Source organism: Epinephelus fuscoguttatus, linkage group LG3, assembly GCF_011397635.1.
Source record: "Epinephelus fuscoguttatus linkage group LG3, E.fuscoguttatus.final_Chr_v1".
In the NCBI taxonomy this organism is placed as follows: domain Eukaryota; kingdom Metazoa; phylum Chordata; class Actinopteri; order Perciformes; family Serranidae; genus Epinephelus; species Epinephelus fuscoguttatus.
The window spans coordinates 35,539,323-35,561,317 of NC_064754.1; the positions used below are offsets into that span (position 1 = coordinate 35,539,323).

At 39.6% G+C, this 21,995-nt stretch overlaps 1 protein-coding gene across 6 annotated transcripts in view; it reads left to right on the forward strand.

Moving 5' to 3' along the window:
* Positions 1 to 21,995, forward strand: part of LOC125884505 (myosin-10) — a 79,705-nt gene that overhangs the window by 37,340 nt on the left and 20,370 nt on the right. Inside the window, exons 5-20 of one of the 6 annotated variants that reach the window (XM_049569607.1) lie at positions 1,734 to 1,836; positions 2,227 to 2,256; positions 3,016 to 3,030; positions 3,622 to 3,639; positions 8,435 to 8,527; positions 9,539 to 9,602; positions 9,915 to 10,013; positions 10,367 to 10,510; positions 11,277 to 11,372; positions 12,266 to 12,384; positions 14,733 to 14,885; positions 15,096 to 15,269; positions 15,539 to 15,712; positions 19,245 to 19,359; positions 19,615 to 19,677; positions 21,635 to 21,828. In XM_049569607.1, the coding sequence (XP_049425564.1) occupies positions 1,734 to 1,836; positions 2,227 to 2,256; positions 3,016 to 3,030; positions 3,622 to 3,639; positions 8,435 to 8,527; positions 9,539 to 9,602; positions 9,915 to 10,013; positions 10,367 to 10,510; positions 11,277 to 11,372; positions 12,266 to 12,384; positions 14,733 to 14,885; positions 15,096 to 15,269; positions 15,539 to 15,712; positions 19,245 to 19,359; positions 19,615 to 19,677; positions 21,635 to 21,828 (1,654 nt within the window). The remainder of the gene's footprint in view (positions 1 to 1,733; positions 1,837 to 2,226; positions 2,257 to 3,015; positions 3,031 to 3,621; positions 3,640 to 8,434; positions 8,528 to 9,538; positions 9,603 to 9,914; positions 10,014 to 10,366; positions 10,511 to 11,276; positions 11,373 to 12,265; positions 12,385 to 14,732; positions 14,886 to 15,095; positions 15,270 to 15,538; positions 15,713 to 19,244; positions 19,360 to 19,614; positions 19,678 to 21,634; positions 21,829 to 21,995) is intronic. The other 5 variants (XM_049569601.1, XM_049569603.1, XM_049569602.1 and 2 more) reach the window with 5 other exon arrangements.

Consider the following 21,995-nt stretch of genomic DNA (forward strand, 5'->3'; position numbering starts at 1 on the left):
GCACCAGAGGATCTGCGTGCTCACTCTACCAGGGGTCTCTCCACGTCCTGGGCCCTTTTCAGAGGGGTCCCCATTCAGGAAATTTGTGCCGCAGCAAGCTGGGCCTCTTCACACACCTTTGCCAGGTTCTACAGGCTTGATGTTACAGCCCCTTCTCTGGCCCATTCAGTGCTTGGTTTGGCCAAGCCCTAGTGTGGCTTATTTCAGGGCAGTTAGTCTTGACACTCTGACAACATCTGCCCAGCAATCCAGGAGTCAGTATTTTCCCAATGTGAGACACGAAACGAATGCTATGACAGAGAACTTTAGGTTACTTACGTAACCCCGGTTCTCTGAGTAGCATGAGTGAGTGTCTCACCAGACCATCCTCCTTGCTCATTCGTAGCGAGGAAGAGGTGATGTGTTTTGGTTTTTTTGGGGTTTTTTTTGAATGACGTGCAGCGCAGTGTCAGGCCCCTTTATAGGGGGAGGGTCTCCACCCGTCTTGACACTGACGTGCTTAGTTCCAGCCAATCCTGACTGGCGTAATGTAAAAGGAGCTTCTGACGAGGTCACGACGAGGGCGTTCCCAATGTGAGACATTCACTCATGCTACTCAGAGAACCGGGGTTATGCAAGTAACCTAAAGTTTTTCTCGCATGCCTCAACGGTGAATGGAGAATCCTAAAAAGGCAAACATTGTCAATGAATTGAAGAAAAAAAGGGGTTGTGTTTAACATCAGCAAAACTATATCAAAACATCTGTTTACAAACTGTCACACAAAGCCTGTAGTATAATCCAAGTCTAATTTATCCAGTCATATACTCAGTACTTCCAAAACACATGCATTTTCACTACAACATAACAATTTAAAACATTTACGACTGCAAATGGCGCACCCTGAACGTGACTTAGCACCCACATGCGTATCAGCTCTGCTTGAGCAGTGTTCAAACACACACATGTGCCCAGGCACATTACTGGGGGATTAATACTTGTGTGTCAGCTCTATGCAGTAGTAGTATCACTATGGAGGCAAGTCTTCACAAATGGTCATTTTGCGGGTGCAGCACTCCTTTAACACCCAGCAGTCCAAGGCCAACAACAGACACATTGACATAATCCCTTCACGATTACCCTCCCTTCACAGTAGCCAACAAGACAGACAGTTACACACCATTCTCCCACTCTTTACTCCCATCCACATCACGTTCACTCAATCTAAAAAGCAAAACAATATTTTGTGCATACTTGGTTTATGCAAATTTGCACTTACCGTAAAACCTCAAGTATGCTCTAAATCTAAACTGCTCCTCCAAAGTTTTTGCATGGCTCGGAGATTTTCTTCCCTGTTTTTCAATCCCATGGTCACCATATGACAGAGCAGTTAAAAGCAGGCTGCACATCCACACACCAGCAACCACAGGCCTAAACTTGACTGACACTCAAAGATATTGCAGAGAAAGATGCACATGATCAGGTTTGCAACAGAATTTAGTTTTAGTCTTAAGATTTTTCTACGTTTTTGTTTTTTTTTTGTCATGGAGAAGAGGTTGTGTTCTGTCCTCTCCCACAAACACCTGCAAATCTGTAAAGCTAAATGAGAAAAGTGCATCACAGCTATATTGATTCAGTTTTTAAGATCACTCTGTGTCTAAGATTTTGATTTAAAGGGTTGATTCTGGTTTAGTGTTCTCACACGCTGTTCTGAGGATGTCTGTTTTTCTGTGCTTTGTCTTCTTTTGTCCCACAGAGGTGAGTCAGGAGCTGGCAAGACAGAAAATACAAAAAAGGTCATTCAGTACCTGGCACACGTTGCCTCCTCCCACAAAGGAAGAAAAGACCACAGCATTCCTGTGAGTGTTCTCCTCTCTCATCTCTCTAATTTAGGTTAGCAGTGCCTGCACAAAGCCATAAACTGAACTGAATGAGCCCATAAAAATGTGTTGAAATACTGACGTTAATGTTGGATTTGTGTGAGAAATGAATCACTTATACTATGCCATATTATATCTTTGTATCACCCCACAATTACCACAATCCCAGGTTATTCTTTTGACCTTATATAACACTATAATCACTGTGGAGTAATGATCATTAGAAAAAACTATGAGCAGCTTGGCTGATGTGGGATTGTTGTGGTATAATATACTGTAGCTACCAACACCAGTAGTGGGCAATATGGCTTTGTGCACTGGATGAGTACACAGTCTAACAGTTTGCATTTGTTTATCTGTAACAAACAGCCAGAATCACCCAAACCAGTGAAACTACAGGCAAGTCTTTATACTTTCTTATACACCGTGTTCATATGCATGCTACACTAACATTTACTTCTCAAACAAACTCACTTTGTCTGAAATGGGCTCGAAAAATGACATGAGCCTACTAAAGCCTGATTTATGGTGGGATGTTTGACGCTTTTGATGAGTGTCACTCGACAGAAATGACACATTTTCAGCAAGCAAAAAAAATACATTGTCGCTCGACTCTTTCTTTTCAGTTGGGCACCTGGAGAATCTTGTCGTGTTGTGGACACTATTATATTGTGATAGGGTATTCACAGCGAGCCTCTCTGATACATTTACTGGAGTTTAGTGTGTCCCAGCTTGAGTAACACTGGACCTGTTGACAAGATCACTGAAAGGGTTGGCAGGCAGCCGAAAATACCGGAAATGCAGCTTCTTTACATTGTCCTGAATTTGTTGGACCAAGACATATTCACATTTTGGCTCCCAAAACAAACAGCTGTCAGACGGTTCAGGATGATAAAATGTTGCTAAACAAGCCAGCTGGAGGATTGCGTCTGGTTACAATGGAGATGACTGAAACATTTTGCCGAAGTATTTATTGAAAATGTTGTGCAGCTCATCAAAAGTGTCAAGGGCTGTACCATAAATCAGGATTCTGGGCTCATCAAATGGTGTAAAGAAGTTCAGAGACACCAAAAGTGACAGTTGACACTTAGTGTGCTGTATTTACTTAAAATGCCTCATTACAGCATATTTAGCTTTTACATTGTCTCTCTCTGTCAGGCACAAAATGCAGTTGTAAGTATACTTTAAAACTTGCATGATAATTCACACTCCCTTTATTGTGTTTTATGTGAATGACTTACTCTGTCCAGATGTGACACACTGTAAATTTGCCCGCCATCTCTGTGATTCACACTCGCTGAAACGTAGTCGCATGCATGTTGTTTTTATTTGTTGTGGTAGTCACATGTTGAGTCTCTGCTGTCATATTATGCTGTATGAAACTGTATGAAATAGTTAGAATGTTGATTTTACTTGTATTATAGTGAGGCATGTATCTTATCAGTGATTAAGACCGTAAGTTAAGACCAGTCCTGGTCATTGGGAACGAGGGCCCTGCAGGGAGCCACCTAACCTGTGACTGAATTACAGTATAGTTGAGATGCACAGTACAAACCATAATCTAATCTAGTCTTGAGGGCCAGGATTACAGACCACTGAGGTATTATTATAACACCTATTGTTTATTCCCTCCATAGATTTCTTTAGGTTGTGCTTAGGCATAAACAAAAATGTTTATCTTGACCTACAGGTCACTATGTATCCATGTCATTAATTAAGTTTATTATTTTCCATAATAACAAATGAATCTCCCCATTCCTACAGAGTGGACCCCTGTTTTATGTGAGTAGTATGTAGTTTCTCGCCTATTTCACCTCACAATATCAAAGGGGTGCTTTATTCACTCTGTTGCCACCTTCTCTCCCTCAAAATAACTGATTAATATTGCCTTATGGGCAGTAGATGTGATTTCATTCACCTTAAATCACCTTCTGCAGTTAAATGTTAACTTTTGCATTGCATGATCTGTACTTCCTGTCCTCACTGAGCTAATAACGTAGGATCTGCTTCTTTCAGACATTTAACATTCACATTACTTACAGTGTGAGGACACATCCTCTCATAGAAATCAAACATTGCTCTAGTGTTCATTTTATAAACTAATGGGCTGCCGTGAAGCTGATAGATGCCATATTATTTATTTACCTTTATAATGAATCAGGATATTAACATTACATCTGCTGTTTAATATGTTTCACTCTGTCTCACTGTTGGCATGTTAACAATAAGGTTTCTACTTTGGTTCCTGGCGGCCTTAAAGAGATCAATGTCCCAGCTTGTCATCTGGGAAAAATTGTGAATGATGTGTGTCAGAATCCCACAACACATCTCATTTTTTATATATACACCTAGAGGTGTCTGTATTTGTGGTTGACATGGTAAAAAACAAGACAGGATTATGCCAAGCATTATTACAAACCTGTCTTTTTTCTGAAAAAAGATAAGATAAAATAATTGAGCTGTTTGGTGTTAAGGGTTCTTCCATGGTTTATCAGTCAGTCGATGAAAAGTGAACTTCTTAGTGGATTTGGCTGGTTTTCTATGAAAAAAGATACATTTAATAATACAGAGTGACAAAATGTTAATATACAGACACTGACATCACAGAGTGTATTGCATTGAGAATCCTTTTTGTCCGCCTACTGAAACAAAATGAAGAAAATAAGCTACAAGCTAATTGTTCAGTCCTACTGCTGGTTTATATGTACACTGCTCACCGATTCTTAAAGGGACAGTTCACCCCAAATCAAAAGTACATATTTTTCCTCTTACCTGTTGTGCAGTTTATCAGTCAGTTTGATCTGAGTGTTGAGAGATATCAGCCATAGAGATGTCTACCTTCTTTTTAATATAAAGGCACTAGATGGCACTCGGCTTGTGATGCTTAAAGCACTGCAAAAATACATTTAAAAAATTCAACAGCAATGTCTCTTTCCAGAAATCATGACCCGGTTACTCAAGATAATCCACAGACCTTGTTGTGAGCAGTTTCATGTAGGAACTATTTTTCTTTCTACCAAACTACACCCACCAACTGCATCACTGCGCAGAGGGAAGCATGCATCTACTTCCAGCTCACCTAGCATCACTGATCTAGCTAACGTTACATCTCAGCCAATGAGAACGCCATTAATGTTTCCCGCGCTGTCATGAGCCAGAGCCTCTCATCCATGAGTAGATGCATGCTTCCTTCTGCATAGTGAAACAGTTGGTGGATGTAGTTTGGTAGAAAGAAAATACTTCCTTCATGAAACTGATCACAACAAGGTCTGTGGATTATCTTGAGTAACTGGGTCATGATTTCTGGAACGAGACATTGCTGTTGAGTGTTTCAAATGTATTTTTTGGCACTGTGAGCACCACAAGCAGAGTGCCATCTAGTATCCATGGCCAATATGTCCAACGCTCTGCAACTCACGTCAAAATAATCTAGACTGAAAACTAGTACTACAGATAAGAGGATAAAAATACGTATTTTTGATTTTGGGGTGAACTGTCCCTTTAAGAGTGCTTTTTACTTCACATTAACCCTCCCATCGCTGGATGTTATGTATCACCTTTGTTTCTACTGCATGTACAATATATAAGAAGCTTAACAATAGTTACACCACAAAATGTTTAGCTGACACTAATGCTAGCTCATCTGAATCACTTGACCTGGACCCACTGGCCGATGCAAAACCTCTTTTGACCTTTCCATTAAGTTTGATTCAGCCTAAAAGCTCTGTCAGCTCAAATGACTTCTCCACATTGGCTTGTTCCAGATTTAAATACTTTGTGCCATTTCCCAAAGACTGTTCTCCTTTTTCTTGCTGATGGAAAGAGCGACTTGTAATATTTGTCTGGCCCCGTGACCTCCAGAGCAGATGTTGAGCAGCGAGTACACATCCACAACTGGCCTCTGCCTCATAAGATTTAGTGGAACAGTTTTGACTGATCCTCTCAAGCTGTCCTAAAGTACTGCCCCATGGCCTGCCAAACAGCCTGCACTTTGAGAGACACACTTGTATCTCTGACCTGTAAACATTTTCTATAGAGGCAGAAAGATGACTTTGAAGGAGATGATAGGGATTTTTTCTTTTTATAGCTTGAAAACGACTGGGTATATGTGGAGTGACTGATAATATGTCTCTCAGTAGTTTTGAGGCGTCTCAGTTTGCTTACATTTTATCACAGCCAAACAACAATTGGCCAGCTCAAGTAGAGGAGCCAGCTCTGTTTGTTGTCAGATGTCTGACATGCTCATTTTGCAACAGGAATGTGGGTCAACTTCTAATGCTGCTAAATTGGACCCCCACCGGTGTTTGTAATCTGCTCTTTGTTTTTAATGTGCGCAGAGCAGACCACACAGATGGGTAGAGGCTGCCAATGAACAATTTCAGCTACCACATTGCACCACAGGCTTGTGTTTATATAGAAACAAAGGCTTTTGGTTTGAATCCTCTGCCCTCTGTGGGCTCTGCCGCCACTCTGATAGCTGGAGAAGAACCAGGTTTATCCCGTTCAGCTCCGCTTCATTCCAGCTGCTCAAAAACTCAATTAAAAGCAGCACATCATGCTCTCCGGCCAAAGATCACATTACTTGTCTCACATCCTGAGCGCAATGCTGATTCCTCATCCCACAGAGTTGTGGAAAATGGCCTCCTCAAGCCTTCAGTGTGTGCAGCTATTTTTGACGTAATGGGAAAGTATTCCTCTCGGCCACAAGAAGAGAAGTAATATTGCAGAAGAAATTGTTTTTCTCTCAGCCATTTTGGATTCTCTGGTCATGACAAAGCCCACAGTGTGGCTTAGATGGAAGCACAGCGCGCCACCTGTCCAAACATCTGCATAAGTCGCTTATTTATTTATTTATTTATTTATTCAGCCTCTTAAAGTGTCCAGTCTGACGGAAAAAATAAAGCTGAAAGTGTTTTTGTTGTGTGTTGGAGACACATTCGTCCTGTCAGATAGAGTGGCTGTCTACCTTTTCTCACAACAATGAGCCCAAATTTTCCCAGAAACGTTCTTTCAATCACAATCAAGTAACATCATTAGTCCTCAGTCAGCCATAACAGGGCTCAGTGCACAGTCGTTTTTCTTTAAACTTCCAAAGATAAAACTCCTGCACACCAGGTTGTGAAAGCCTGTGATCACAGTGTTTACAGGAGTGGTTTATATTTTATGTACTTGAGAAAATACAAAAAGTCCCTAAACCATCAAGTCCACTGCCAAGACCTAATGGTTTCAACATTTAGATTTCTTAAATACAATCAGATTAATTGTTTAGTCATTAAAATGCCAAAAAACAAGTCTTGAAATGGCTGGTTTTGTCTTGAACCCAAAGATATTTAGTTTACAAGGTCATTAAAAGAGAAATGCAACAAAATGTTGCGTTTTATAGGCTGGGAACGGAGAATGTTTGGCATTTTTGCTGGTTAAAGGCCTTCACACTCAGTGGTTTATCAGAATTGTTTGCAATTACTGTTTTGTCAAACGACTAGCCTAATTGCCTCAGCACTAATCACAATTTTTAACTGATCTAGAAACAAAGATTTTGCCTGAACATTTAAAATAATATTGATGACTGAGAAGTGATAGGACAACCTTTGACCTTTGGACCAACCTTTTTCTCATTTAAAACCTCTATCATATAAAGATGTTACCCTTAATATACTTGTTTTCAAATGATGTGGTCACATTGTTTGTCTGGTCTTGCTTTGGAAGAAAATGACTTGGTTAGAGAAATACTCTTTGTGATGGGCTGTGCTGCTCCCTCAGAAACTTTAAACTCATTTTGGGATTGGAAAGGCTTTTAAACTCAGGGAAACAATACGGCTCCAAAAATTGTCACTTAGCTCATTTGACACTGTGGACAACTGCAGAACAACTCCAGAAAAATAAGATCCGCTGACTCTTGTCCACCGACACACAAGAAAACACTATGCACTTTAGTATTATACACATGCTTGGTTGTTTTTAAGGTAAACTTAGTACAACAAAGTTTTTTAGGAGCATGACTGTCACATGTTTTTATTGACTTCTCTCTGGTTTTGTTCGTGCAGTTTACCACACGGGGATAATATATGTGAGGTCATCGTCTGCTAGGGTTGCAACGGTATGAGATTTTCACGGTACGATAACTGTCTCAGAAAATATCACGGTATTACAGAATTATTATCATCAGTCAGAATGACCCTTAAAGGAATGAAAACTGAAGGGTTATTTCTGTTTGAACTAATGTTTTATTACTATAATTAAAACCTGAAACTATTTTTTTTTTTTTTTTTTTTTGATGGAAGTAAGTCCAAAAAGTCTCCCTTTTGCAAAGAAGTAAAATAAAGGTGAGGTTCTCCATCCAGTTGCTTTTTTTTTAATATTTTAGATAAGCAAATATACATAGTATGATAGCCATCAGTTTTCATATCATGATATACCTTGAAACTGGTATACTGTTGCAACCCTGTCATCTGTATGTTTATGGGTTTTTTTCAGTTGCTGATTCAGTTTCTCATCATTTTTTTTTTTTGTTGCTTTCGTGGAGACAAAGGACTGCTGTGATGTCGCTCTGCTGTTTTTTTTTTTCTTTTTTCTTCAGGGTGAATTAGAACGTCAGCTTTTACAAGCCAACCCCATCCTTGAATCTTTTGGGAACGCTAAGACAGTGAAAAATGACAACTCGTCACGTTTTGTAAGTAGAAATAAGAAAAATAAGAAAAGTAGAAAATAATATTCAAGAAGACAAAGTCCACTCTAGCAGTTGGACATTGTCACAGCACCACCTGGGCCAATCTTAAGTCGGCACCTGAATCAGATTTAAATGACGTGTTTGGATCCTGTAGAAAGTTCTTTTTGAGGATAAGCAGAGGTAAACTGATTGAAAGTAATTTGATTATCCTACTTTTCCTGTAAGCAATTGCACAGGTCATATAGATGGACACAGGCGCCTGCTAGTCATTAATGATGCCTTTGATGTACTGGATCCTTTCAGACTGGAGGCAACTCCACTTAGTACACTTCTCGATAGTGATGTACAAAAAGGGCCTTGAGGAAAGTCTCGGCCTAAGCATTAATGTGGTGAATTAATCTGCCAAATTTAAGAGGCATTCTCTAATTACTAAATAACTGCGTTACCTCATAAAATGACTTAAGTGCAACTTTCTGTGGTCAGTTTAGATAGTAAAAAATACCACAGTGTTCATTTCACTTGATCAGGAACAGACCTCACATGTTCTGTATGTCTTTTCCAAAAAAAAGCTAAAATTTACTTGTGCTGATGTGAGTCCAGTGTGTGGAAATAAAGTTATGTTGGAAACAGAATGAATATCATTTTGGTTGATTTAAAACGTCATTTTACAATTTAAAATATTGCTTTTTACTGTATAACAAATGGTAATGGCATACTTATTAGATTTAAAAATGCAGTGTAGTTAGATGTATGGCTTATTTCCATTGTGGTCCTCTAATATAATGTATTTATTGTAATTTATTCTGTAGGTGATGTGTATCAGTGTTCATGTATATGGAGAATTCATGCCAACTCCCAGGATATTATTCTATAAACATTAAACCTATCAGATGTTTCTCACTGTGAGGCCTCAGTGTGTGTTACAGCAGAACACAGTCATTATGTTAGCAATTGATTTCTGTGTATCTTGTCTTGTGCACTTCCTGAGTTTTTATCTTATGTTCATCTCTGCAGGGGAAATTTATCCGTATCAACTTTGATGTTACCGGATACATCGTTGGAGCCAATATTGAAACCTGTATCCTGTTTTGACACAGTTGACTAGAAATGATGTGGCATTGTGCGTGTCATATGAGACATTGTAGGTGAGATGTTCACAAGGAGGAGAGTAGCCAAGAGTGTCTATTGGAAGCACTCATAAAACTTAATCCAACAGGACATTTTCATCATGGCATGCTATTGAAATTTGTTGGCACTATATTTGGATCTTGTAATATTTCAACCAATTTGACCTGTACACTAGAAAGTGTCTGGAACACTGAAGTTTTGGGTTTTTATTCTACATCAAACTGACCCACCACACAGATTTTTCTTTGACCATTTGGTTCAGACTTACTGGAGAAATCCAGAGCTATTCGTCAAGCCAAAGATGAGCGCACCTTCCACATCTTCTACCAGCTGCTGGCTGGAGCGGGAGAGCACCTCAAATGTAAGTAGACCGAGGTTTTACACTGTTAAGGTACTTCTTATTCCCTTTGTCTGTTGTTACTCTAGACCATAGCTGATTTTGGCAGTTGAAAGGAATACTTATTTACTTAAACAAACAAGAAATATACAAATGGTCATTTTGCAGGTGAAATATTCCTTTAACTAAGTAAAAGATAAGCTGTGTTTGCAACAGGATAAATGATCACATTGCATAATTTATATTCATACTTTGAATTGCCAGCAGTTCTACTAAAACCCAGGGCTCACTTGGTCCAGAAGTTTTTACCTTAAGAGAAAAAAAGAATAATATCTTAACCATGCTTCTGAATGTTTTAACCACATTTCTCTCCACAGCGGACCTGCTTTTGGAAGGATTCAACAACTACCGTTTCCTGTCTAACGGTAACATCCCAATCCCGGGCCAGCAGGACAAAGACAACTTCCAGGAGACCATGGAGGCCATGCACATCATGAGCTTTGGCCATGAGGAGATTCTGGGTATGTTTACCATAACACCAGAATAAAACTAACACAAACGTAAAAAGGTTATTACTTTAAAATTACTTATCAAGGTCCCTCTGATTTTATGGTTTTAGAAGTTGAAGTGACAGTGAGAAGAGTGAACAAAATATGTGGGCAGTGTTTTATTTCAAAAGGGTTTTCATCAAATCGTTCAGAAGTGACTATGACTTAGTAAAACAGAACTTATGAAGCTGTAAAGGACTGCTGGCCTCCACACACGAGGGACTGGTGAGAAATTAATATATTGGTCCCCAACCATCCTCTTCTGGAAATGTAAACAACGGTTTTGCCTTCATGCCTCATGCTGTTCTATTGCTTTGCTACCTTTGACAAGAGTTAATAGTCAAGGATGTCTTTGTATGATGAGCGGGGTTAGCCAGTAGCCCCAAATCATATTGGATTGGATGAATGATGAAGTCTTCAGAAATATCTTGATATTTTACACAAGAAAAATGAGAGGGATTTTGGTATAAAAATGATTTTGCATGCATCAAAAGAGATTGATATTCAGTGTTTTTTAATTCTTTGGGTGTTATGGGTTTGTTAAAAAGTGCTTATCATGTTTTTTTAATTGATATTATCAAGTGACATAAAAATGTAATCATGGTCCTCTCTTAATACCTCCATGACTATGAAACCAACGCGTTTTTGTCAGTTTCACTGCTTAAACACATCCACGTGATGCTAAAGTGGTGTCTTTATGTAGTAATATTGTTTGTTTGTTTTGTTCTTTTATATATAGCCATGCTGAAAGTGGTGTCCTCAGTGCTTCAGTTTGGTAACATTAACTTTAAGAAGGAGAGGAACTCTGACCAAGCCTCTATGCCTGATAATACTGGTAGGTATTTCACACACACACACACACACACACACACACACACACACACACACACACACACAATCCTTTTACATCTGCTTCATAACCTCGTAGCTTGGAGCTCACAGGTCAACACATTACTCTCCTCCTTTTCCTCTTGCCATATATACTCTCCTCACCTTTTCCTGCCTCCCTCACACTGCGTCCTCGTCCACAGAACAGAGGAACTGGTGATTTATGTCCTTTCCCTCCCCAAGCCTTGTCAACCTGCCATTAAGCCACATTATTGTGAGGATTTACTCCTGAAGGAAATGGGGCACAGCCTTCCAGTTCCTCCACATGTGGCACTGCATATTTGGCACTTAAATGAGGGAGACAGGGAGAGAGAATGGGTCTGATGCCAGTGATGCAGCTCGGCCAGATACTCCCAAATGTGACAGGCAGAATCCAGAACTGAAGCAGATGTTTTTTCTTTCTTTAGTAGTGAGACTTGGCTGATCTAGACTGGATTCTGCTTTTTCTAGTTTTCCACAAACTCCAGCCATGTAAAATATGACTCTTTCCTCGTTACATTTCAAAAGAAAACCTTTTTGAAAGATTTGTGATGAGTCTTGATGTTAATCAGTAATTGTCAAATAGGCAAGTTTAGTTTTTGTGGCTTATAGAGAGGTCTGTAATAATATTGATTCAATTACCTAATTGTAAAAAATAATTCAGGGAAAGATTGTCATCTCTATCAAATCACTCTTGAAGAACAAAAACAAATTTCTCAATCTTTTATTTCTTGTTTTGACAAGGTAATTAAAGGTACAGATACTGGCCAAATACACTGCTTGAAATGTCCTATCGTAGCCTCTTTTTATTCTCATTTAATTCAGCTTTTTTTTTCCCATTGTGTGCTCTCCATCTCCCAGCTGCTCAGAAGCTGTGTCATCTGCTGGGTATGAATGTAATGGAGTTTACCAGAGCCATCCTGTCCCCGAGGATCAAAGTGGGAAGAGACTACGTGCAGAAAGCACAGACTAAAGAGCAGGTCAGTTTGCTAACATGATGTATATACTCTTCTGCTGCCAGATAAGATCCTTAGTAACAATGATGATCTATTGTATAGTCGTGTAACTTAAGTAGGTCTTTTCCAGTTTAAAGCTATAGTGCATAACTTCTGTCGCCTCCCAGCAGATAATGTGTTATTACAACTAATAAGCCGGCAGCACTTCCATGTACACAGAGCAACAGTCGCCACACACCGTACACAGAGTAACACTCGCTTCACACCATGTACACAATGCTACACAATGTGGCGAACACCAGGCTGCTAACATTACATTACGTTCATAGCACCATTTCCAAGAAAATAATAAAGTACTAGGTCCACTACATGTAACAGCAACACATACTACTCATAATATAATTATGAACCAAGTCACTTACTTATCCAACAGCAGCAAGGTAACATCCGTGTCCGTGTTTGCCTTCTCCATCGGTCACTTTCCTTCTTTGCTAATAGACCTTCAGCCGAACGTCCAGGCTTTTTCTTTGTGGTAGGATCCACTTCTGAACCGTGTCTCGGCCGCTTCTTTGTTGCTTTCTCTTTCTACCTGCGTTTTACCTCTTGCTATGAGACTCTCCGCTCTTCCTCCCCCTCCCTTCTTGTTGTGAGGAAGCATTTCCTGTGCGCCAGCGCGGGAATGTCGCCAGTCTACACGCAAACTAAAAATGATATATATTGAAAAATACCACGAGATGTTAGAGGAGCCGATCGGCTTAATCAGCATTGTGTCATCTCCTCTACTGGCTTGGGTGAAATGGACATTTACAGACCTGTAGAAGTTACGCACTATAGCTTTAAGTTAAGTCGTTCGTTAAGTCGTTTCATTATGAAGTAATGGAGTTGCGTGGTTGGAGGAGTTATTTCGGGCACCAGGGGTTCCAGTAGTATTTTCTGCAGAGACATTGTTTCACAGTGAAGCTGGAGCACTTTTTATAGGCTTTGATAGGTATCAACTCTACCTTTTTAAATCATCAGTACTAATTATAGCAGCTGCAATAGAAATGATCTGTTTTCTTGCCTCTGCGCTGGCGATATCCATAGCCAGAGGCATTTTCCTGCTGGGTTGTCCATCCCAATCTCGTGAGCACGATATCTCAAGAATACTTTGAGGGGATTCCTTCATATTTGGCACAAATGTCCACTTGGAATCAATAATGACCTGATTAGATTTTGGTTGTCAAATGTCACTGTGACCATAAGAAATGTTTTTGGCCATAACTCAAGAATTCTTATGCTAATTGTGACAAAATTTCACACAGATGTCTGCCAGAATAAAATGATGAAGTGATGACATTTTATATCCAAAAGGTCAAAGGTCAGATTCAATGTGACATCATAATGTTCTGCAAAGACACTTTTATGGCCATTACTCAATGTCATATCTCAGGAACAGAAGGGGAGACATTTGGTCAGATACTGAACTGGTGTTACTAATCTTGGCTGTCCATCTTGAATCTTTAGGATTATAAAGGTCTTCTATAGGAGAGGAGTCAACTACAACTCCCAAGTTGCATTTCAGTAAGAAACATCCAATTAGAAAGCTTAAAATTCTGTCGCTAAGAATAAGCGGAAGCTAAAGATATATTTTCACAACATAGATAGATAGATAGATAGATAGATAGATAGATAGATATTTTATATCTATCCTTTTGCACTGTCTGCACTGTGGATCAATTCAGAGTGAAATGTTGTTTCAATGCTCTGTATGCCTGTTACATAACTGTAGAATTGACAGTAAAGCCTCTTGAACCTTGGATTTTGAATTTTTTATAGCTCTGAATCAGAATCAAGCTTCCTTTCCATACAGTGGTCACTGAGCACCATGGGTATTGTTGTCTTAAGACTCATCAGTAAAGAGATACTCTAAAGTTAAAATCATTTGAAGACTTATGGCCGTAAGAGTGAAGACTTGCTGTGTAAAACTGATACCTTGCCTCGTTTCATATTGCACTGGGCACAAGAGAAGGTTAGTTTTATCTTCTGTGAAACTACTCCAAAGTACGTCTCCTGACTATGAATCATTCATTTAAAGTGCAGCACTCTTACAGACTTCTGATTGTTCTGGCTGCAGCTCAGTGGATATGGCTTTTGTTTCAACTGTTTTAGATATTAATACAAGTCTGACTCAGAAAGCATGTGGAACATTAACGGTACACAGCCTTGCCAAAATGTTTGAGTCCATTTGTCCACTGAAGATCTGAAAGCGTGTCTAAATTTTACTGACTCAAGACCCAACTTGCCTGTCCTCGCTCTCTACCATGTCAGCTCTGTAGCTCCTCATATTATTTAAACATTATTTTCCCACTCTCCTCTCCTCTCTCTCCCTCCAGGCTGACTTTGCAGTCGAGGCGTTGGCTAAAGCGACATATGAGCGTCTGTTCCGCTGGTTGGTCCATCGCATTAACAAAGCTCTGGACAGAACCAAACGGCAGGGTGCCTCCTTCATCGGCATCCTGGACATTGCGGGTTTTGAGATTTTCCAGGTTTGGATTAAAGTCTTTTCATCTTTAAAGAAGAGAGTTCGTCCTGTTGTGCCTAGAGGAAATGTTTTGGTTTTGTACAGTTGATGATAATGTCTGTTTTTGTTGTTGTTGTTGTTGTTGTTGTCTACATTTGAGGTTTTAAGTTCTTGTCATCTACACACCTTTTTAGTAAAACTATTGCTCTTCCTTTTATTTCTCCTCCTACTACAGTTGAACTCATTTGAGCAGCTGTGTATTAACTACACCAATGAGAAGCTGCAGCAGCTCTTCAACCACACCATGTTCATCCTGGAGCAGGAGGAGTACCAGAGGGAGGGCATCGAGTGGAGTTTCATCGACTTCGGTCTTGACCTGCAGCCCTGCATCGACCTCATTGAGAGGCCGGTCAGTGTGAATGATTAGCTCGTATCAATAATTCACTTATTCTTGAATTATTTAGGTTTCTTTTTAACCATGTAATACATTTTTCTACCTAAAATGGAAAGGAAAAATTAATTATGCCTTTAAGTTGTTAGGGCATCCTGGTGGCTGAGGGGTTTAAGGTGCTGACCACAATGCTCCCATCTATTAAACACAAACTACCTGAAATTGTTGTTTTGCTGATGTCGTTACAGTTTACTCTCTCTAAAGTCTTTTGTTCTGTCCTGTTTTAGGCAAACCCTCCCGGGGTGTTGGCTCTTCTGGATGAAGAGTGCTGGTTCCCCAAGGCCACAGACAAAACCTTTGTAGACAAGCTGATCCAAGAGCAGGGCACACACCCCAAGTTCCAGAGGCCCCGCCAGCTCAAAGACAAGGCCGACTTCTGCATCATCCACTATGCCGGCAGGGTACACTTGTTTTTTATCTCTCAGCAAGTTTCTGTGTATGTTTTTTGCTTTTTTTAAGGTTTTTATATCATTCTGTTGCTGCCCAGTAGATTTCCTTATGAATTTAAATCCAAACATGCACATTTTGATTAAGTAGATATGTTTTAGTATCAAAATTTTCCCAAGCCCTTCCAAAAGTGTTAACCCACCTGACCTGAGCGAGGTTTCTGCATAAACCTTCCACCTTTGCCGTTTCGTGACTGACCCAATCCTTCTTTGAGATGTATGCGTTATCGATCTTCCAAATAGGCTACATTCCCCTATCCCCCTTACCAACACAGAAGCAAAACACCATGTTAGTTTGGATCCAAAAGTCACACAAAAACAAAAACTAAACAACAGGTCAAGGCAGTGTTAGTCCAGCAACTCCTAAGCACTGTGAGGTAAAATTACCGTTTTTGTCGGTGGAGTCTCGTAGCTTTGAAGACAGCGATAAAGCCGTTAAATATTTACACTGACCACGGATAAGAACATACAGTACAATACAACCCCATTTCAGAAAGTCTAAACTAACTTACCTTTTTTAGTTATTATTATCGATCGCCACTATTAGCTACGTCACTGCTTTTGCTGATGGCTAAGTGGGCATTTCCATTTGAAGACCAGCAAAAGAACGCAGATGGACCCACCCTTTGAATACACCGTAGATGTGTTTTGAAAGAAAAAATATCGGGTTTTCGTTGGAAATGAAAGGTTACTGAAGGATAAAGCTTTCATTTTATGGAGCTTATTTTTGGAGCATAGGTCAGTCTCTCTTCTACAAAGCACTCACCAAGACAGTCACATAGGAAAAATGGGAACTATATTGATATAGTCACAGCTTTAAAGGTTGATACAACTAATATCATAATACTAATGTTTCATTGCTGCTGAATGCTCCTTCAGTTGCTTTAGTTTGTCTTAAATTTCTAAGGTACTTTAACACATACCTTTTAATTAAGGTAATGTCTGAAAGGTTCGCATGCACTGGACTGAATGTTCTGTTTTACCTCCATATTACATAATGTATATGACTCCCTTGCTTCTTACTGTATTTTCGTTCTGTCCAATACGTCTCTTTTCTTCCCCAATCTTCTCCTGCAAAAGTTAAACAGCAAGTGAAAAGTTGCTACCGGTCTTCTCTCAGATAAAACAATGACGCAAGGTTCTCCTGTGGTGGGATTTCAGTGAAATACTGAGTCCTGGTTTGATTTATATGAGATTGTATTGGAGTGGACTGGTATGTCGTGAGTGGTGTTATGTAATAGAACTCAGTGTTGCAGGGAGACCTGCTGAGAAGCACATCTGCTTATCGTTATGTGGACTGTGTCGTTAGACTCCATGATCAGTCAGACACTCAGAGATTTGAACTGTAAGAACTCTGTGGAGAAAAATGTGCAGCAACATGAAGCCAAATGTTGTAAATGCACAAAAAATATTACCTCACACATGCAGTCTGAGTCACTGCTGTGGCCTGTGCAGTATATTAAGTCAGTATTTGACGTAGGTCGCCATGATAATCTGCCTAGACTAGCTAGTTACAAAGGTATTAACATTAATAGAGCTATTAAGACTTATAGAGCTGATACCATTGTGCAAATACTTCTTCCTTATGTTTCCTCTTCTTCTGTTAAATGACCTCCAGCACAACCACATAGTTTAGGGGTCCTGAGAGACCTGCAGTTAGACCCCCCCGCCAGTTCTGTATTTTTAAGGCTGTTAACTATATCGATATTTGAGTTGTTGTTGTTGTTGTTGTTGTTGTTGTTTTTACATAGATGCATCACATGGACAAACATGTCAGTGCTTTCTACAAAAAAAAATGCTTTCTGTATTTTCGCCTTCACTATCAGCAGATAACAATATATCTGTGTCACAGCAAAGTTTTGCGTAAGAATTTCGAGCTCTTAACTCTATCCAGATCCTTATAACTATGCATGGAGGTTGAATCAGTATTGTTGTCTCCATAAACATATCGTGACTTAATTCTCATAATAAGATACTTGATTCACAGCTGTCATGTGTAAATGAGTCTTTTACAGTTTGACATTTGAAATACTCAAGAACATATATTTTAGAAGCTTTATGGGGCTTACTTAGTTATGCATTATACCAGGATGTTTTTGATTATTTTTTATGTTTATGAAGATCACAACATTTTAATCTAATGTCGTAAACTACTGTGATTGAACCCTGATAAATGTCCTCTCCCCATATGCCAGCCAATATTAGCCTATGAAAGGTATTATATTAGTATCAGCTGTGTGGCCAACAGATATGACATTTGAATTACGCTACATTTATTTGCTGTAATAATAATGATAATAATAATAACAACAATAATAATAGACTTTGCTTTACGAAAAAGAAATTATATGGGGCGTCGGTGGCTTAGTGGTAGAGCAGGCGCCCTATGTACAAGGCTGTTGCCGCAGCGGCCCGGGTTCGAGTCCAGCCTGTGGCCTTTTGCTGCATGTCATCCCCTCTCTCTCTCCCCCTTTCACACTTAACTGTCCTGTCCATTAAAGGCAAAAAATGCCCAAAAAAATCTTTAAAAAAAAAAAGAAAGAAATTATATGCACCCAGTGCTCCACATGAATACAGACAAAGAGCAAATATAAAAACAGGGATGAAGTGCCATAATTAATGCAAAATCGGATGGAAAATTAAATAATTTAATAAAAATAAGGTAACGATTGAGGTGAAAAAAGAATACATAGAATGTATAACTTAAGATGGAAAAGAAAACCCTCTTAATAATAATTATAAAAATAAAGTTAAAAAACAGAGAGCATAAAATCAAGTAGACTGTAATATTTCAAAAGAAGTGACTCAGTGCACAAGTGCAAAACAAAGTGCAGAAAAAGAGATGAAGGCCTGCATCAGGAAAGCCATAGCTAGTTATAGGCTAATGTGAAGAGGTACGTTTTTAGCTTTCTTTTAAAATATGTAGCAAACTTCTTATTGGAGGGGACTGCCCATTGTTCCAACAGCCTTGTTGGTCCGAAAAATGCCCCGTTGTTCCGAAAAATGCCCCATTGGACCAAAAGCCAATTTCTATAGCAGTCTGTTATCCCCAAAAACAAACGCCCATTGTTTCGAAATTTAGTTTCTCTGAAAATACACACTTCCAATGTTTGCGTTGTTTGTTTTTGTAAACCATGGATATGTTACATTTATCAGCAATGCTGTGGTGAATGTTTGCTTAGATTTAGGCACAAAAAACACCATGGGCATTTGTTTTTGTCATAACGATCTGTTGGCGAAATGGGCTTTCACTCCAATGGGACATTCCTCGGAATATACGGATAACTGAACTGAAGTACAGAAATGTCCTGCTTTAGATCCTGTAAGAAAGCAAGTTAAAGGGATTTTTATCAAAAAATGTTGATAATGTAAAAAAAACAGTGTGTTGTTATCAGATTGTTCAGAGTCGTATTGCATCGGCTTAGTCAGACTATAATTGTGTTATTAGTTTTGTACTTATCTGAGCTGTGTCACTCGCTTACTGCAGGTTGACTACAAGGCAGATGAGTGGCTGATGAAGAACATGGACCCCCTGAATGACAATGTGGCCACACTTCTACACCAGTCAACTGACAAGTTTGTGGCTGAACTTTGGAAAGATGGTAAGCTGCCACCTTCTTTTCTCTAAACACTTGAAATGGTGCCAGATACTAGAATTGATCAATTTTACTAACCCGTCCTTTAAGATTCATTCAGTATGTATTGATTTGCTTCAGTTAACAATCATGTCAGTATGTCTCTCACTCAAGCCTACTAACAACAGCTGTCTGCCTTGTTGACCCAGGCCTATACGTTTATGATTTCTAAGAGTCAATGTAACACCCCCTCCCCCTCCTGTCTCTCTCTCTGTGTTGTAGAGATTCAGACCATTCAAAGGGCTTCATTCTATGACAATGTCACTAGTCTGGATGACCCGGCAGGTGAATGAATGGGTCGTGCTATAGCAGACCTGGGCCAAAATAATAATAGCTGAAATTGAACAGTTTTGGGTTGTGAAGCTGCTCGGGGTGCTTGGTCGGCTAAATGTAAGCGCTTTCCAAGCAGTTTGACCTCTTGACAGTGCACTGGTATATTTTTGCCCAGATCTGGCTGTTTGTTTCATGCTTCAGCCGATGCTGTGTCTGTCATAGCTACAGTGGCTCCCATGTGCTTCCAGGCTGCATGGCTCTCTTGTCTCAGCCAAAAGCAGTAGTGCCTATAAATAAGCTAAAGTAGAATGCAGTCAATATCTCCCTTTAGTTGAACTAGTGTCCTAGTATTTTTTAGGTTGTCTCGTGATCTTCGTATGGTCCATAGCCCTGAAGCTTTAGGATCTAGAGCAGCAGTTTGCGGTCTGTTTTTGCCCCTCCTCTGCGATGTGATACATCCACGAGCAAATTAAAGATTTGAAGCTTGACTGAAGAAAATTTAATGACATTAATTTCCCGCCTTCCCCCTGCCCTGCTAGGATCACAGTAGCGGGGAATTGGAAGCAGATGTTGGTATTTGTTTTGGCTCTGAGCTCAGACGTCAGTGTGGAGGGTCTAGACACAAAGTCCATACATCACCTTGGTTTAAACTCAGGCAGTCTGAGACTCATCAGATGCTCGTAACTTTAATTGAGTTGACATTAATAAGTGATATAGTGTATTATTTTATATTTTGTAATTGAGTGTTAAATTGTAACTCCTGTGCTGTGTCATTTTGTCAAGTTTTTTTTTTTTCAAGAATAAACCCTCTGCTAGATTATAAAAAGATTTGCTATTCAGTGGATCAGCATGGTGATATTCTGTATTTTATTTTTCTAATTCCACGAAAGGACCAAAACTAGCAATGACTTGAGCTGTAATTGTCATGACTAGCTTGATTTATTGTATTCCTTTGTGCCATGTCAAACTTGACATCCCCAGTTTGCAATGCAGCGTCTCTGTCTCCAAGCCTGAGCAGAAATGACGCTGTGATGTCACTTGTGTCATTTTCTCACATTTGACAAAGCTCTGTGCAGAGCCACAGAAGACAGTATTAGGTCTGCAACTAACAATTGTTTTCATTAAACTGCTGATCAGTTGTTTCATCTACAAAACATCTGTAAACTGTGAAAATGCCCATCACAGTTTCCAACGTGAAATCTTCAACTATCTTGTCTTGTACAACCAGCAGACCAAAACCCAAATTTATCCAACAAAAGATACAGTAAAACATGAAAAGCAGCAAATCCTCATCCACATTTGAGAAGCTGGAACCACCAAATGTTTAGCAAAATTGACCCACAAGATTAATTGAGTTATTATTTGATTATCAAAATAGTCGCCAATTTATTATCTGTTGATTGACTTGCCAGTTAATTAGCTAGTCATTGCAGTTTTAGACATAATACATAACACTGGAGTGCCCCTTTAATATTGGTTATGACCATTATATTGTAATATTTTTACCTCTTACGTTTAAACATGTTGAAAAGAGATGCTTTTACTGCCATTGTGCTGATGCAGGTTTTGTGGAATGAGCAGTAAAATGCAGAAAAGCCCTCATGTAGCTTCCATCAAGCATCAACATTCATCCACTAGGACCAGAGAAGAGCCATTCAATTCTTGCAGTGTAACATTGTTAGTGCTTAGTGAGTAAAGCATCCCACCATGGTAACACAACATAAGAGCCCTGTATGTACACAGGAGTAGATAGGCTATGCTCTCCATTTCCATCTGTAGAAGCTAGTGCTAGTTGTAGACTTTGAATGCTACTTTGTTAGACTGCTGTTGTTTGACCGTAGTGTGTAATGTTTTTTCCATCCATTTGCACTTCATGTAGCCACCTAATGTCACTGTCTTGCTGCTGCTGTTTGATTTATCCCCATGAAGTCTTTTCGCTCTAACCAGTTCTCCATCGTCTTCCCTCCAGTGGACCGTATCGTGGGCCTGGACCAGGTGGCAGGGATGAACGAGACAGCCTTTGGTGCCACCTACAAAACAAAAAAGGGCATGTTTCGTACAGTGGGACAGCTCTACAAGGAGTCACTCACCAAGCTCATGGCCACACTGAGGAACACCAACCCCAACTTTGTGCGCTGCATCATCCCCAACCACGAGAAAAGAGTAAATAAACAATTATTACAAATTCAGTTGGTAGAAGCTGAGCAGCAAGCAGTGGAAAGGGAGCGACCTGAAACTTTTTTCATTATATTGTCATTATCATTGATTATCCCTGTAGAGCAGAGCAGAGCAGAAATTGTGCATTAAAACTCTTGAAGTGTAGTGTACAA